At 40.1% G+C, this 17,133-nt stretch overlaps 1 protein-coding gene across 1 annotated transcript; it reads right to left on the bottom strand.

Moving 5' to 3' along the window:
* Positions 1–14,996: 14,996 nt before the first annotated feature.
* Positions 14,997–16,099, bottom strand: LOC130869401 (ADP/ATP translocase 2-like). Its single transcript, XM_057761500.1, has one exon. The coding sequence runs from the start codon at positions 16,034–16,036 to the stop codon at positions 15,140–15,142; it is 897 nt and encodes a 298-aa protein (XP_057617483.1). The 5' UTR covers positions 16,037–16,099; the 3' UTR covers positions 14,997–15,139.
* Positions 16,100–17,133: the final 1,034 nt, after the last annotated feature.

Raw genomic sequence — 17,133 nt, forward strand, 5'->3', positions numbered from 1 at the left:
TGCTGTTGCCAAACATATTTTTCTTTCTAAGAATAATGGAGAAGGGATATTTATGGCCTTTGATTAGTTGGGTATGAAATGTTGTGTATCTCAGCCCTCATCCTTTCCGTGGTATGGTGGTATTTTAGTTGGTCACTCTTCCTGAAAGCATTTTTTTTTAAGTGAGTAAGATAGACAATACAGTGTTAAAATGTCCCCTGCCCCATGCACACAGCCCATCCTCACCTTGGCTGATCCTCGGAGCCTTTCACTTCCGCAAAACTGTATCCTTCTGGTTTCTTCTTTGTCCTCATTACTTATCTCCTCAGCTTGTAGGGTCCGTAGTCTAAACACACTTTTCAGACAATAGCTCTTGTTTTCTCACTGTGCAGTTGGCTCCAGGAAATGATAGTCACAATGGCATTCCTGATGGTAGACACAACAATGACGCTGTTTTGTACTGAGTGCCCTTTGCCCTGTTGTAAAGCTGATTGCACTTACTCCTCACAACCACCTAAGGAATGATTCTGATCCACTTTTTCTCTTTGTCTCCATTGAGCAGAAGAACAAACTCAGCGTGATTTATATGTGGCTGTTTGCCTGGTCGTCTTGGACCCTGTTCCTCTTTGACACTACTTTGACATTGTGCTGCTCTTCCTTGCTTGTATTTTATGTGTGTGAATATTTGGTTTGCATGTACGTAAGTATACTAAATGCATGCAGTGACCACAGAGCTCAGAAGAGGCCATCAGATATCCTGGAACTGGAGTTACAGATGTTTGTGAGGTTTTGAGCAGCCTTGTAAATGCTCGGAACAAAACCCAGGTGGTTTACAAAAGCAGCCAGTGCATTTAACCACTGATCCATCATCTATCTGGGTCCCTAAGCTTTATTTTTGTTTTATGTATATGAGTGTGTGCTTATGTGTATACATCTACATTACATGTCTGCTGGTGTTTGAGGAGGTCAGAAGAAGGCTCCGGATCCTCTGGAACTGCAATTATGGGTAACTGTGAGCTGACTGATGTGGGTGCTGGGAACCAAACATGGGTCCTCTGGAAAAGCAGTCAGTGCTTTTAAATGCCATCCTTTTAGCCCCACTCCCCAAGCACTTTTATCTTTGTTTATATAGACCTTGCAGGCCGCCTCAGTTTCTACCTACTTCGAGAAGGCTCTCCTCATGATTCTACCTATTACTAAAGACTCTCTCTTCAAGATTCCCAGAGTAGGCCACTAGTGTTGGTTATTGTATATGTCATGTTGCCTTCTTCTCCCAGAGTTTTCTAAAAGATTGCCTTTGCATATTTGACATTTCAGAAGTTCCTACCACTGTTATGGTCACATAATGACACATTCAATCACTGCTTTATTTTTTGAAAGTCCTTCCCCAAGGCCATACACCTCTCTGAAGGCCAGAAAGTTCTTCCAAAGACAAGTGCTATTATGCAGTCTGCCATGTACACAGGATAGCAACTTGATTTTTTTTTTTAAATTACACTCTGAAACCTGTTCAGGCAAGTTGGTGGTTTCAGTGTGTTGATTTCTAAGCAACTTACCAAAGAATATCTGCTTTTTGCTTGAACAAAAGCAACCACTTTAAGCACTTGAGATCATTATTTTTTGGAAATGGATTTAGCTTGCAACTCCAAACCACTCTAGTTATTACTCTTTTAAAGATAATCAAAGTTTCATATTTGCAGGGGAAAAAAGCCCAGACGTCTCAGCGTTGATCTTTGCAATGGATGATGAGAGGCATCTCAATGGGTTCGTCCTTTGACGGATATGTTACAGATGCAATGCTTCACAAGTGTAACTGGGCTCATCTTCCTGCCAGTTACAAACAGTTGGTGGAGTTCTTGTTTAATTCCTACTGAGACCAGGAAAAAATTCTTTTAATTTCTGCCTTTTAGTGGTAAGAAATACATACACAAAATCCCAATGACATATATTAAACACAGTTCCAATTGAGATACTGTGTGGAGGCTATCAAGAGAGGAGTTTACAAAAGGATGGGAAGAGACCGCAAATAAATCTAGGAGCTGTCTATACACAATGATGTCCATTTGATAAAGAGAGGATTCAATATTTCCCCAAGCAGAAGAAAGAAAGAAGTTCTCTTGGTGCATTTCACATTAATCAAATGTTATGGATACCATGGACGCCCCTCATTCTATCTCAAATTCTGTATAGAACAGTTCTCAAACCTGCCTGTACTCAGAATGATCCATAGAGATTTGAAATATTATTAAAAGAAAACAAAATCAATGCCAAGGATCATTTTTAGATGAACTAAACTGAAATGCCTGGGCCAGGGCCTAATGATCCATAATTTTGAAAATTTCCTATTGTGTTCTGAAACACACTAAGTAAAACAGCTTCTACAGAGTTGCCAGACCGTGGATGTTCTGGGAGGTGGAGGCTGAAGGCTTCTTATTGGCTAACTTCTGGCATGTGCTACCAGGGTGTGGCTGTGGAAACTTGGAAGGCAGCTTTTGCATCCTGGCAGAGCTCTCATAGCTTTGGGGTGTGAACGAGCTTAGACAGCCAAAATGTTAAAATGGGTTGCACACTAGTAGGTGTTTGGAAGTGCTTATTCAAAGGTTTTCTCAGAAGGGAGAGTGGGACATGCATGTAAGGGGCCATGGCTCCAGATAGGAATCTAGGAATTGACAATTCCTTTAAAGAGAAGATTGTCTGGGCACACACAGACACAGAGTTTTAGCTTTTAAAGGCTTTGGGGTATGAGCATCCTTTGCTGGGTTATTCTATTTCCTACAAACCTGTTGAAGGCAAAGATAGAAAATTCACATTGAATTTGGATTCTATCCAACCATGATTTTAAAAGAAAAAGAAATCTTTTTCTGGACTCTCAAGGCAGGAGGATCTGCGTTCAATTCTGTTTACTGCTATGAGCCACGATTGCAGGTTATTTCCCTACTCGGGGCTAAGTGTAAATCGAGCAAATTGGCCATCAGTAAAGTGATAAAAACTTAAGAGAAAAAGCTCTTGGATGAAGACTTGGGGAATCAAACATTCCAATAATTTCTGTAGAAGAGAATCTCAGATTTCTGGGACTCCCCTGAGTAGCAGCTGCCAGGAAACACTTCTTGTTCTAGATCCTATTTAAGAACAAATACTCCCGAGAACTCCATTTAACTTGCTGGCATTACTGAGCGATTTTATTTCACACGCTTTTCCGAGGAAGATACTTTGCATGATTTTTTTTTGAATAATTTAAGAACATACTTGGCAACATGGAAACAAGAAGCATGGCAAGTCGGGAATAAAGGAATCCAAGTTTCCCATTTGCTTTGAATTAGAGATCAGCTGCCACTAGCTGGGCAGCGGCAGGACCCATCACTGTTTACCAACCTCATCCTGTTCAGTGTACGATCCTTTGTCTTTACCAGGTTCCTAGAGAAGCATGTGGCTTTAGATCTGTAGGGTTACCTGCTACAAATAGAAACTATTACATGATAATTTAAAGGTTGTTTCCTTGTCAAAATTGGGGGAGGTAGATTACTTATGGGCATGTAAGTGTTGACAGACATGTTTATACACAAAGGTAGTAAAGATATTATATGCAAAAATACGGTCTTGGAAAACCGTGATGAAAGTTTCTGTCATTGGCCTCTATTTTCTTCTTGTCCAAATCCTTGAGAAATGAGATTATCATTTAGTCAAAGTATAGGTTGGTAATTGGGCCACATTTTACACACTGGCATTTATGGCGATGGCATCTTTCCTGGGACAGACAGCTGCAGTGGTCCTGCTGCTGCTCCCTGGGTCTTCCACTCTCTCCAAGGGAGAAAGTTCATTTCCAGCCTTAGCTTCCTTTGTGATTTGCTCCTAGGATACTGGAGGAACAGTCTCATTTTCCATGGCTCCCTTCTTCATTTTGCTTTTGGTCTCTCAGTTTTCCGGGCTTCGAATAACTGGAGCCAAGTAGGTTTGAGTAGCACTGAAGTGGAACTTAATCTCTATCCCTACGGCTCGTCATCCTTCAAGAGCCCAGAACATTCTGCCTTGAGCTTTTCTTCTCTACTGTATCTGCAGTCCAGTTGCAAGCAAAGGCTTGAAGTGAAGACAAAAAGAATGGTCCTCTCTGCTTTGTTTACTTTGAAGAGGTGGTTCCTAGTCAATAGCAGCTCATATCCAAAGGCTCCTTTCCTGAAGCTAGGGATAAACACAAGCACTTAGCAAGAAGAATCCTCTGTCTAAATGCATTTCTCCATACCGAATCATTCACCAAAGCATCCCATATGAAGAGTAGCTGGGCTAGAAAAGCATACAGGTATCTTTTGGATCTCTGGCCGAAGCCCACCATAAAGAATCTTTGTCATAACCTTATCAAAAGCAATCTACAGATTCAATGTAATGAGTATCAAAATCCCAGAAAAATTCTTCACCAAATTGAAGACCCGGATATTAATCCACACATGTTCGAACACCTGATTTTTGACAAAGAAGCAAAAAAATATCAAATGGAAAAAAGAAAGCATATTTAACAAATGGTGCTGCATAATTGGATATCAACATGTAGAAGAATGAAAATAGATCCATATCTATTGCCATGCACAAAACTCAAGTCCAAATGGATCAAAGACCTCAACATAAAGCCAGCCACACTGAACCTTATAGAAAAGATAGTGGGAAGTACAGTTGAATGAATTGGCACAGGAGACCACTTCCTAAATATAACCACAGTAGCACAGACACTGAGAGAAACAATAAATGGGACCTCCTGAAACTGAAAAACTTCTTCAAAGCAAAGGGTATGGTCAACAAGACAAAACAACAGCCTACAAAATGGAAAAAGATCTTCACCAACCCCACATCATGCAGAGGTCTGATCTCCAAAATATACAAAGGCCTCAAGAAATTGGTCATCAAAAAAAAAAAAAAAAACAAAAACAAAAACAAATAATCCAATAAAAAAATGAAGTATAGACCTAAACAGAGAACTCTCAACAGAGGAATCTAAAATTGCTGAAAGACACTTAAGGAAATGTTCAATATCCTTAGTCATCAGAGAAATGCAAATCAAAACAACTCTGAGATTCCATCTTACACCTGTAAGAATGGCCAAGGTCAAAAACACTGATGACAACATATGCTGAGGAGGTGGTGAGGGAAAAGGGAACACTTCTTCGTTGCTTGTGGGAGTGCAAATTGGTACAGCCCCTTTGGATGTCAGTATGGTGATTTCTCAGAAAATTAGGAAACAACCTTTCTCAAGACCCAGCAATAGCACTTTTGGGTATATATCCAAAAGATGCTCAACAGTGCCACAAGGTCATGTGTGTTCATAGCAGCATTGTTTGTCATAACCAGAACCTGGAAACAACCTAAATGCCCCTTGACTGAAGAATGAATAAAGAAAATGTGATACATTTACACAATGGAGTACTACACAGCAGAAAAAGTAAGTTTGAAATTTTCAGGCAAAGGGATAGAACTAGAAAACATCATATTGAGTGAGGTAACCCAGACCCAGAAAGACAATTATCATATGTACTCACTCGTAAGTGATCTTTAAATATAAAGGAAAGAAAACTTATCCTACAATTCACAATCCCAGAAAAACTTAGACAGCAATGAGGACTCTAAGAGAGACATACGTGGATCTAATGTACATGGGAAGCAGAAAAAAACAAGGTCTCCTGAGTAAATTGGGAGCATGGGGACCTTGCAAGAGGGTTAAAAGGGAGAGGAGAGGCTGGGAGTGGAGCAAAGAAAAATGTGGAGCTCAATAAAAATCAATATAAAAAAAGAGGAAATAAAGAATCTTTGCCATTTTATAATGCAGTTGTTCTTGACCTGCTGAACACTGCATCTCTTTAATACAGTTTCTCATGGTGTAGTGACCCCAACCATAAAATTATTTTCATTGCTACTCCATAACTGTAAGTTTGCTACTTTTATAAATCATAATCTAAATACCTGTGTTTTCCGATGGTCTCTGATGACCCCCGTGAAAGGGTCATTCAATCCCCAAAGGGGTTACAACCAGCAGTTTGAGAACCACCGCTCTAATGTATGAATTGAACATTTAAAAGGAGGCAACTTCAAGTGAATCCCCACAGAATGAGGCACTATACGACCTACTGTGCACCCAAATATATTACCACAGTGCACATTTACAGACGGCACTAAAAGCCCACTTCCTTATATGTGACCTTTATTATCCTACTTTAAGCTTATTACTATGAAAAGAGTTCAAAATCCCATTTTGTAAATATTTGAAACTTTGCTTTTTTTTGAATAACAGAATCCTGTCCAAATAGTTATATTTTTTAAAAAAAAAACATGAAAGTTAAAATTTATGTTAATATTGAGAAGTATTCAGGGAAGGTTGTTCAGCTTATTTATTTATTGTAGTTTGAGACAGGGTCTTGCTGGGCAACCCAGGGTGACCTGAGTTTCAGCAGTCTTTCTGTCTTAGCTCACATGCTGGGATCACATGTTTTAGCCACTGTGCCTGGGGTAATTTTTACATTTTTAATGAAAGAACTGCGATCACAAAGGAAGTCAGTTTTCTAATACAACTGAAATGAGACAGCTCTAAGCTCTCTGTTTGGTAGCACTTAGACACCACTGTGACCAGGCATGGTGGTGTGTCTTAAAATTGTGCACTCAAGAGGGAGGCCAAGGCAAGAAGGTCAGAGTGTAAGACCAATCTGAGCTACACAGCAAGAGTCTGTCAGAAAAAATAAGAGAGAAGAAAGGAAATATGTTTTTAAATTCAGAAAACGGTCCTTACACCGTATTCAAGAACTTGTTTAGATCATTGGAAGCTAATTCTAGTGAGCATGTGTGTAGCTAAGTAAAGAAATAGATAAATATATTGGATGCACATACAAAATGAAGTTGCCATTTTGCTGTCAAAAATTAGTATAAGCCCGGGAATTGATAATTTCAGCAAACCAGATAGAGTGGCATGAAGTTACCATCTTAGAAATAACATAATGGCATACTTGACTTGAGTGTGTGTGTGTGTGTGTGTGTGTGTGCATGTGTGTGTGCGTGTGTGTGTGTGTGTGTGTGTGGTATACGTATGTTTATGTGGGGATCTGCATGCATCTGCACACTGTAGAGACCAGAGGCTGATCTTCATTTTGTAAAACACACTCTCACTGAACCTGGAGCTAACCAATTCATCTAGCCTGGCCAACCAATCAGTGATATATTTATTTTCCCCCTACAAGTGTGTTCTTCCACACCTGACATTTTACATGGGTGTTGCAGATCCGAACATGGGTCATCATGCTTGCATGCAAGGACTTTTCTGACTGAGCCATCTCCCCAGCCCAGGGCACACATGTTTAAAGTTATTCTCTGTTTACATCCAAGATCCCCGTTAGCTATTTTAAAGCAACCCAAATTACCTGGAAGAAAGAAACAAAGCGATAGCCGCAGTGACCAGTCCTTATGTGTCTCTCCTTTTCTTCTCAACACGGGCATTTTCTTTTGTCATTTTCTCTGCAGCTTCTCTCTTCGTCCTACACTTAACTACTTCTGCAGTAGCTTAGAATGCTCAGCCACAAGGGATGGAGTGGGAGGAAGCGCAGCTCTCTTCCCCAGTGGTTCTCTTGACACTGAGTGCACTCTGGGGATCCCAAAGGACACCTGTGCAGACTTGGTTACTAGTTTCCTCAAGGCCAGCACAGATGTGACTAATCACAAATGCGCCCAAATGGTGACAAACATCCAGAAGAATGAATGAGTTGTTGTTACTGTTGTTATTGACAACAGATGCAATCATCTCGAAGACGACAGGCAGTTTAGTCTCCATTTCATGTGTGTTAGTCCCTCTTACCCACAGGAGATATGCTCTAAGACTCCCTGTGGGTACCTGAAACTGGAGATGATATTAAACATCATATCCTTTTCTGATCTGTACATACTTGTGCTAAAATTCCACTCATAAATTAGGCTCAGAAGTTATCAAAAGAAGCTAATAATGAAATAGAAGAAGCTTAAGAATTGGCTGTAACACAAGTTCTATAAATGTGGGTACCTTAAAATGTCTTATTATACTACATTCACCTGTCCCGTGGCCATGTGGTAGGATACATACGTGGTGAAGTAACATGAGGTGAATAGCTACAAAGGGGTTATTTGAATGCAAGCATTGGGACATAATAGCAGTTTATTTGATAGCAGGAATGACTACTAAATAAATGGCTGTTGGGAAGGTAGTATATACAGTGTAGATACCCTGGGGAAAGGATGACTAGTGAGTTGTGTGGGATTGATCAGGATGCTGCCAGATTTTACCACAGCATTCAGGATCACAATGTAAAATGTTAGTGTTGCTTACTTATGGAATTTTTTTTTTTTAATGCATTCAGGTTGTGGTTTGTAGTAGGAGGAGTGGGCCGCATCCTGCTGCCCGGCTAGCTTAACCTCTGAAATAACCACACAGAAATTATATTAATTAAATTACTGCCTGGCCCATTATCTCTAGCCTCTTATTGGCTAACTCTCACATCTTGAATTAACCCATTTCGAATAATCTGTATTGCCACTTGACTGGTTATTTTGGGGGCTAAACTAGCCGGGTGGCGGGACGCAGCCTGCTCCTCGTACAATGGTGGTTGATGAGGGGTAGCTGAAGCCACAGAAATGGAACTATGAATTGGGGAGACTCTACTATTGGATGATTGGTGCTTCCATCTAAGACTGGACACCTTGAAAAGATAGCCTTAAATGCAGGAAAACAGAATATGCATAAAGTCTACCATTTGCCTACTATCGCTCATTTTGACTTTCTTTCAAGATTAGATGGTTATCAAATAGTCATGTAAGATGAGATACTTTCTTGTGAATCTTGTCGCTCACGAAAAGATTAGTTTTGCCAAAGAGATCAGAATACAAGGCAATGATGTGCCTGACAGCAAGCATCCGAAGTGCTGAGAGGGGCAACTCCCTTGCAAAGCTAGATCTTTCCACCGGAGCCACTTTATGTGCTGCAAACACTGAAGTTGGTTTCAAGATAATCTCAATCATCTATTTTTAGTACTGGATAAAACGTGTATTCCCACTGCAAAATCAGAACCTCCTGCTTATTATGCTAATGTGATATTTACCAGCACCATCACCATGGTTTCCAGCTCAAAGTCCCCAAGAGCCTTAAGTCTTGGTCAATGAAAAATCAGACTCATAAACATGCAACTCTTTTCATAAAGGATTATTAAATAACAGGGGGGAACTCAGGTAGAAACAGCGTGGTGGTGGAAATGCAGTAAATACAGCTCTTGTCAGGGGAAACTCAAACGATGACCATAGAGACAACCTAGATGTTAGTGTCCTAATCACTGGCGAGCAATAGGTCTCTAATAAAAAGGTACAGATTCTGAGAAAAATATTCTGTTTGATATGTCCTCTGTGATGTAATATTTTGTGATGCTAAGATGAGCAAAACGTTTCCACGCTTTACCCTAAAACTTTTACCTTTATGACATGATTGTTATTATTAAATTCCAAGACTGATTTTATTAAGTAGTATTCCAAGCTGTCAAAAGTCTTTACTAATTTATGGGTCCTAAGCAGAACAATTGGCTCTAGATTAAATAGAACCCTATCCTTCAAGGCAGCAGTGATTCAACCATAGAGTTCAGAGCAAACAAAAAGCTCCCGTAACTACAAATGGCTTGCTTTGTATCACAGGACAGTTAGCTATTTCAAATCTCTGTCAGTGAGAACATAGAACATTCTCATCTTTCAATCATGTATTTAAATCATGTATGGTCATTTTAAAGGTGTTTATTAATTCATTGAACACTGGGGGTGATCCAACCTGTCAATAATATTGCCCAAATTATGATAGTGGGATCCAGGCCAGTGGACATTAAACCAGATAATACGGTATAGTAGTTGGTGTTGTCAACCTGAAAGGATCTAGAATTACCTGGGAGGCAAGCCTCCAGTTGCTGCTATGGAGGATGGCGTAGGTTAGGTTAGTCTCTGGGGACTTCCTTGGCTACATAAATGGAGGCGGGAAGGACTGCTCACTGTGGAACTGGCTGGCATCCTGGACCCTAAAATGAAGAGAAGCTGAACAGCAGCATGCACCTACCCATGGGGATTGGTCAAAAGCCATGAGTGGTGGGAGTGGACCATGTGGAATGTCACTGGGAATTCAGATAATGAGGTGACAAAAGGCATTGGGTTTATGGTCTAGCCTCTCGCTGAGGGCTTTGCTGGAAGAGGTCCCTGGAAGTGAGATTCAAGTATAATGAGACACAGGAGGGGGAGGCTATGAAGAAGGCCTGCTGCAGTGTGAAGGCAGGAAGACAGGACCAGCCTAGGCCTAGGAAGTAGCATAGGTCTACAGGTGTGGTCATAATAGCTTGAGAAAGGTCTAGGTTGAAAATATTCTTACTAATGTTGTAGTCCAGAGCTTTTCCAAAATTTTGATTGCAAAGCCTCTGCTTACCTGTATCTTTTTTGTTTGTTTCTGGTCAATGACTCTACCCAGTAACCCTCCTCTCTTCTCAGTGTACTTAACCCAAAAAAGTTCTATCCACTGCACTGTGTCCTCTAAGGAGGAAGAAGATGCCAGTTTGGTGACTGAGGAAGAGAGGAAGTGGAATACCCTCTTACTCTTTTACAGATCGAGTTCTAACATTAGTTCTCCAAAGTTCACAATGGCTTTCTTTCTTTTGGCTCCCTCTCAGTGACAAGAAAATCCCATGTTCCTTCTTGTTTTTACAGAGAGTGAGCTCAAGGGTGAGAAGACTGGTGCTTTGGTCTCCCTTTCTCCTCACCCTTGCAGAAACGCCAAGGATTAGCTCAGCTCCTCCAGGAGATGGCAATGCCTTTAGGGATTAATTCAATTACAGTGTCGAAAAACTGGGTGGGGAAGTATTCTCAGCACCTCAGTCAAGAGAAGAAATGCTATTTAAGTAGCTTCATATTTCACGTTTGGGCGGCTGAAGTTTAGGGGCTTAACGGGATTAGTGATGCTTCTCAGCAAGGTCAGGCTTTAGGGGATTTTCTAGTTCCCTGATCTCTCTTCAAAAATGATTCTTGGGTTTTTCTTGTCAAGACAGACCAGACAGTGTTTGGATCCAAGGCCCACTGTCATGGACCTCTGCAGACCACTGGTTCCCACTGAGCCTGTGGCACGGACACATTAGTTATCGAGCCAGGAAGATAAATACACATGAGTTCAGCTTAACTTGATGTCTACTCTAAATAACACTTATGGAAAACTACAAACTATGTTATTTACAAGCTATAGAATTGTATTATTACAAGATTGTGAAGATAAATATTTGGGGGGAGTATATACATAAACCCTGAGAATAACCCTGAGGAAGAAGAGTCAGATTACTTAGGACTGCTAGCCCGAAAGGACACAAGATACTGGACTTGTTTCACTGCCTCCCATCAACCTTTGTTTTTTTTTTTTTTTAAAAGTTGTGTTTTATCTTCTTTAATTATGTGTATCTGGGTGTGTGTGCATGAGTGCAGGTGCCTGAAGAAGCCAGAAGAGGGCGACCAAGCTCCAGAAGCTAGGTGGCTTGTGAGTAACCTGACATGGGTGCTGGAAACTGAACTCGGGTTCTCTTTATGAGCGACACAACTCTGAACGATTTAGGAATCTTTCTAGCACTGAATCAGTCTTTTATCCTAATAGCTTGGGATCAGAGGTAATTCAGATATGGGATTTTTTTTTTTTTTTTTTTTTTAGATTTTGGAATGTCCATATAGATTTTACTGGTTGAACATCTCTATTGTAAAACTCTAAAATCCACAATGTTCCAAAACATGTAAGCAATATAAAAATATCTCACTTAGAGTACATCTCAGTTTCCAGTGCTCAGCAGCTATGTGTAGCTCATGGATGCTTTACTGAGCAGCGCAAATTCATGCTTTACAAGGAAGGCCTCATTAATACCTCTTCCAAATCAAGGGGAGATACTATTACTTCCTTCTTTTTACAGATGAAGGCAGTAGACTGCATCTACTAGCCAGAAGCTTAATGCATATGAAGCAGTCAAACTAGGTATGAACACAGAATATGACTGTAATCTTGTCTTTCAAATATGGAGACACATGTTTTACAGGACTTACAAAAGTATGGGGTGTTATGCTTTCAAAAGTTCCTTGAAAATTCAAGGAGGCTGGCTGTTGAAGATTTATTTGAAGAGATTTCTTTCACCATTTATTACTATAAAACTGGTCAACAAATATCAGATAAGAACCAGGGACAATTACCACAGGTGTGATGCCCCTGCCACCATTAACCTTCTGGCCTCAAAAGGCCTGCACAACCTTCCATCCCTGCCTATTCTCTCCAAGGCCACTCTTTCTCTCATCCCGGGTCCTCCAAGGACTTATTGATCCATTCTGTTCTGCTGAATGTGAGTTCAGCCTCTGAACCAAACACTCTATTCAATTGGACAACAGACAGCGACAATAAGAGAATTCTGTAACATTTTGCCCTTTTCATCAAATTAAAAAGGAAAAGGTTCTAACTCTAACAAGTAAAACTGTATACAATAAGAATAATTATCAAGTATTGTCCAAATAGAAAGAAAGGGTAATAACCTTAACAAAAATGAAACTACATACAAGAAACATTATCAAGTAAGAAATACGTTCTCAATGTCCCATCCATACGTAATTGGCAAATTTAGAGATTACTCCATTAGCTGTCCTCTCCTAAAGAGTCCAATGTTTTGCACCTAATATATTTATTTTAACCATGATTCAGGAGAACTGTAACTGTAACTGTCTAGTCTTCAACCCCAGTAAGTGCATAGCAAATGACTTTCAAAATTAAGAGAAATGACAGACACAGCTGGCTCTCTGGAATGTTACCCGATACTCCTCTGAAACTTTGGGGCATCTGGTTTTTGCTTACAGGCCTAGAATATCTCACAGACTTTTTTCTGAAGCAGGACATTCCTATCCTGTCTTGGCAAAGCTCAATAGTCTTGCCTAAACAACTGTCTTTTGCCGCAAAGAAAACAAACTCCATAAGAAGTTTCTTGATACCTATCATTTGTGCCTCCAGGCGCAAATATATCTCCTGTCAAGAAAAGTCTATGCTATTAAAACATTTGAAATGCCAATTTCTGTAGATCTTTGAAGTGTTTGAAGATCACCTATCTATCTAAAATATATCTCTGTATGATTTTGAAAAGTAACTAACATGACTATAAGTTTGATAGTTATAGAATATTATTCACCTATATTTCTTATAGCCTAAATAGTAAAACTTCACATTGCATAATTAAACAAGTTGTAGAGGTACAAGCTTTATATGAAATACCTTAAGCAAAAATAGAAACAAATATACAGTACAAGGAAAATAGCTTTAAATTTATATCAATATATAAAGATATCATAAATAGGAGTAGAAACGTACAGATTAAAAAAAAACCTTAAATTTGTTTCAATATACAAAAGTCCTTAAAATGCGAATTTTTTGAGATCAGTAGTTTGCTTTTACGATTAAAGTAGATTCAGTAATCTAGTCCTTTTTGTCATTCCTATATCCCCCCCTTTTTTTTCAGAATGAGATCCCCAAAATCTAACATCCTTTGATTAGTATTTTCTTGGCCACAACCAGTAACAACTTGCAACCAGCCCCCTGAATCATGACAAACATCGATAATCCATTGAGCAACCAAAAATCATTCATCCCACCTCTTTGGAATGTGGGCATCATATATTCTAGACTTTTTTCTATTGACATGGTGTTGTCATCTTCAGGGTTCCCTGAAAAAACAGAGATAATGGGAATCCAGCTGTTGTCCAGTCTTGTGTGACAGGACAATGCAAGGTTATCTGAATTCCTGATTGGAGTAATCAAATAGACTGCATCATCTTAACTATCTATCTTGAAATTGTGCTGAGCAGTTTGCAGTCCAAAGCTGATCTTTAGATGTTGGTTGTCAGTTTAGTGGCATTATCATAATGCAAGTGGAATCGTCATTGTGGGGCCCCTTCATATTTTGAAGACTTCACAGGTTGCTGTTAGGGATGTTTACGGTTCACTGTGGAAAACTTAAAACATGTTAAATGTCATTGCCATAATATTGGGGAGGTTAAAGGACCATGATCTACTAAATATGGCCAGGATACACAGGCTTAATTCCTAAATATCTGCTTTAGACTCAAGCCTGAAATCAAGTACAGGAAGCTACATTGAACCTATCAAAGATTAGAATTAGTTAATATTATATAAGACCATCAATATCAAACAGAAAGTTTAAATTTTGAGATAGTATTTATACCTGAAAAAAAAGTTTTAAAGAGTAAAATAAATCGAAGGGATATGAGATTAGTGACAATATCATAGTCTCTAAATTTTGGTTTTCTTCTGTCTTATACAAGCTCACTCTTTTGATATGAGAGAGACTTTGAACTTTCTTTTAACAAGTATGGTTTGGAATTCCACTGGAGCAGGCCTGAGGCAGTGACCTCCATAGGAGCAGGTACAAAGGAGCAACCACTGAGGGAGCAGGCCTGAATCAGAGACCTCTGATGGAACAGGCCTGAGTCAGTGACCTCCGTTGGAACAGGCCCAAGGCAGCAACCTCAGCAGGAGCAGCTTCAAGCACGCAACCTGATGGGAGCAGGCCCAAATGACTTCTGGGATTGCACAGTGACCCACAGGAGCACTGAGTGACCTCCAGGAACACTAAATGACTTCTGGGGTGACTGGATAACAGCGCCCCCATTCAGCATGAAGCAGTTTGGAGAGAAAAAACTGTGTCCATATTTCCAAATATTGTTTATAAATGTTCTTTTACATTTAAAGGGGGATATGATATAGATATGAATAATTTACATTGGTATGGATTTTAAGGTCAATTTTGTTATATGTATATGTATTTCTGATCTTGATTAAGGTATTGTTTTTTTTTTTTTTTTTTTGTCTTTAGATATTTTTTATTTCCTCAATTTTTATTATCAGGAGTGACTGAAATAAAAAATATAATTGAGTCCCATCATTATTGTCATTATGGAAATGGCTTTAAGAGAAAACAGGTCAGATGAATATTATTGCTTCCCACTTTTCAACTGGTAAATAGTTGCCATTGATAAAACAGACAAGCCCAGAGAATCTGTCCAGAATGTTCAAGATATGGTGTATTATACAACATGCCTGTTCTCGGGGAGAACACCTACGACATAATTATGTGTACTTCTTGATCTCATCATACAAGACAAGCACAAAGGCACCACCCATGCCCCTGAGAACGTTGGACCATGCACCCTTGAAAAAGGCCTTGCTTCCTTCATCACGAGCAATCTTCCTCCAGCAGTCGATCGTGCCTGTATACATGATGTCAGTTCCTTTGCGTCCTGACTGCATCATCATACGACGGCGAACCGTGTCAAAGGGATAGGAAGTTAAGCCAGCGACAGCGGTGACAGACTGTGCAATCATCCAGCTGATGAAGATGTGAGTGTTCTTGGGATCTGGAAGCATTCCCTTTGCAGTGTCATAGATGCCAAAGTAGGCAGCTCGGTAGATGATAATGCCCTGGACTGACACATTAAAGCCTTGGTACAGGCCCCTAATCCCATCAGATTTGTAGATCTTAACCAGGCAGTCACCAAGGCCTTTGAATTCCCTTTCAGCTCCAGATTTGCCCACATCAGCTGCTAGACGGGTACGGGCAAAATCAAGGGGGTACACAAAGCACAAAGATGTGGCCCCAGCGGCACCACCTGATGCCAGGTTCCCTGCAAAGTAGCGCCAAAACTGGGTCCTCTTGTCCACACCACCCAAAAATATCTGCTTGTATTTATCTTTGAAGGCAAAGTTGAGAGCCTGGGTGGGGAAGTATCTGATGACATTGGCCAGGTTACCACGCCAGAAGGACAGGACTCCCTGTTCCTTGGGGATACGAACCACGCAGTCTATAATGCCCTTGTATTGCTTATCTGCCGTGATTTGCTTGCTGGCATGCTGCACCTGCAGCAGCAGCTTGACCCGCTCGATGGGCGCTACCGCCGTCTTGGAGATGGCCGCGGCCACTCCACCTGCCAAGAAGTCCTTGGCGAAGGACACAGCGGCATCTGTCATGTTGAAAGAGAAAGAAAAGGCAGGGGAGCGCGGAACGGCACTGGCTTGACAACCGGCTTCGACTCCCGGACTCTGGGGTTGATTAAGGTATTGTGATTGTGTCATTCATTTAAAAATGTAATGTATAATTAGGAAATATAGGTTGTTAATGGATAATCATCAATAATAGTCAAGCTTATAGTCATGTTAGTTAGATTTTCTAGATGTGCATAGATACATTTCAGATAGGCATTCTTCATATCTTTCAAAGACTACAGAATATTGCATTTAATGTTTTAATAACTTAGGGCTTTTCATGACAATGAGACACGTCTGCTCCTGGCAGCACCAAGCTACTTCAAGAGGAAGATGGGCATCGAAGATGCTCCTTATGGAGTTTGATAGCCATTTGGGCAAGAAACTGCTCTTGCCTGGACTGTTGCATAAACTGGACACAAAGAACCCACAGAGAGAGGACTGCTGAACTTGCCTATAGGTGAGATGATCCTTCAGGGTTCCTAATTCATGAAAGAGTCTGCGAGACATTCTGCAGGATACAGAAGAAAGTGACTGAACTGTCTTTGAAACTTCTTGCTTCATGGAAATTTCTGCTGGATACTATGGGCCTGTAGGCTGAAGATGGATGTCCCAATGGTACAAAAAAACTTTGGGTGACTGTACAGGTAGCGAGATGTCTCTGTCATTTCTAGAGTTTGGAAGTTGTTTATTTCTTGTTTGCTTAGGTAATAGTATATCCTTCCAGAGTCTTTGATGGAGTTAAAGAATATATAGATAGTTATTGTTTTCCTTAGTTATGATAAAAAAGTAGATATAAATATTGTAACTGTAATTCTTGTTTGATAACTGTTTTATTATATGTAATTTTACTATGTTAAAGTAAAAGCCTTTCTTTTTTGTTTAAACAGAAAAAGGGGAAATGATGTAGGTGGATCTTCTATCTATCTATTGCTTTCATTGGTTAATTAATAAAGAAAACTGCTTGGCCTGATAGGGCAGAATTTAGATAGGTGGAGTAGACCAAACAGAATGATGGGAGGAAGAAGACAGTAAGACAGATGCTATAGCTCTCTTCTCCAAGATGGACGCAGGTTAAGATC

Source organism: Chionomys nivalis, chromosome 2, assembly GCF_950005125.1.
Source record: "Chionomys nivalis chromosome 2, mChiNiv1.1, whole genome shotgun sequence".
NCBI classification, from domain to species: domain Eukaryota; kingdom Metazoa; phylum Chordata; class Mammalia; order Rodentia; family Cricetidae; genus Chionomys; species Chionomys nivalis.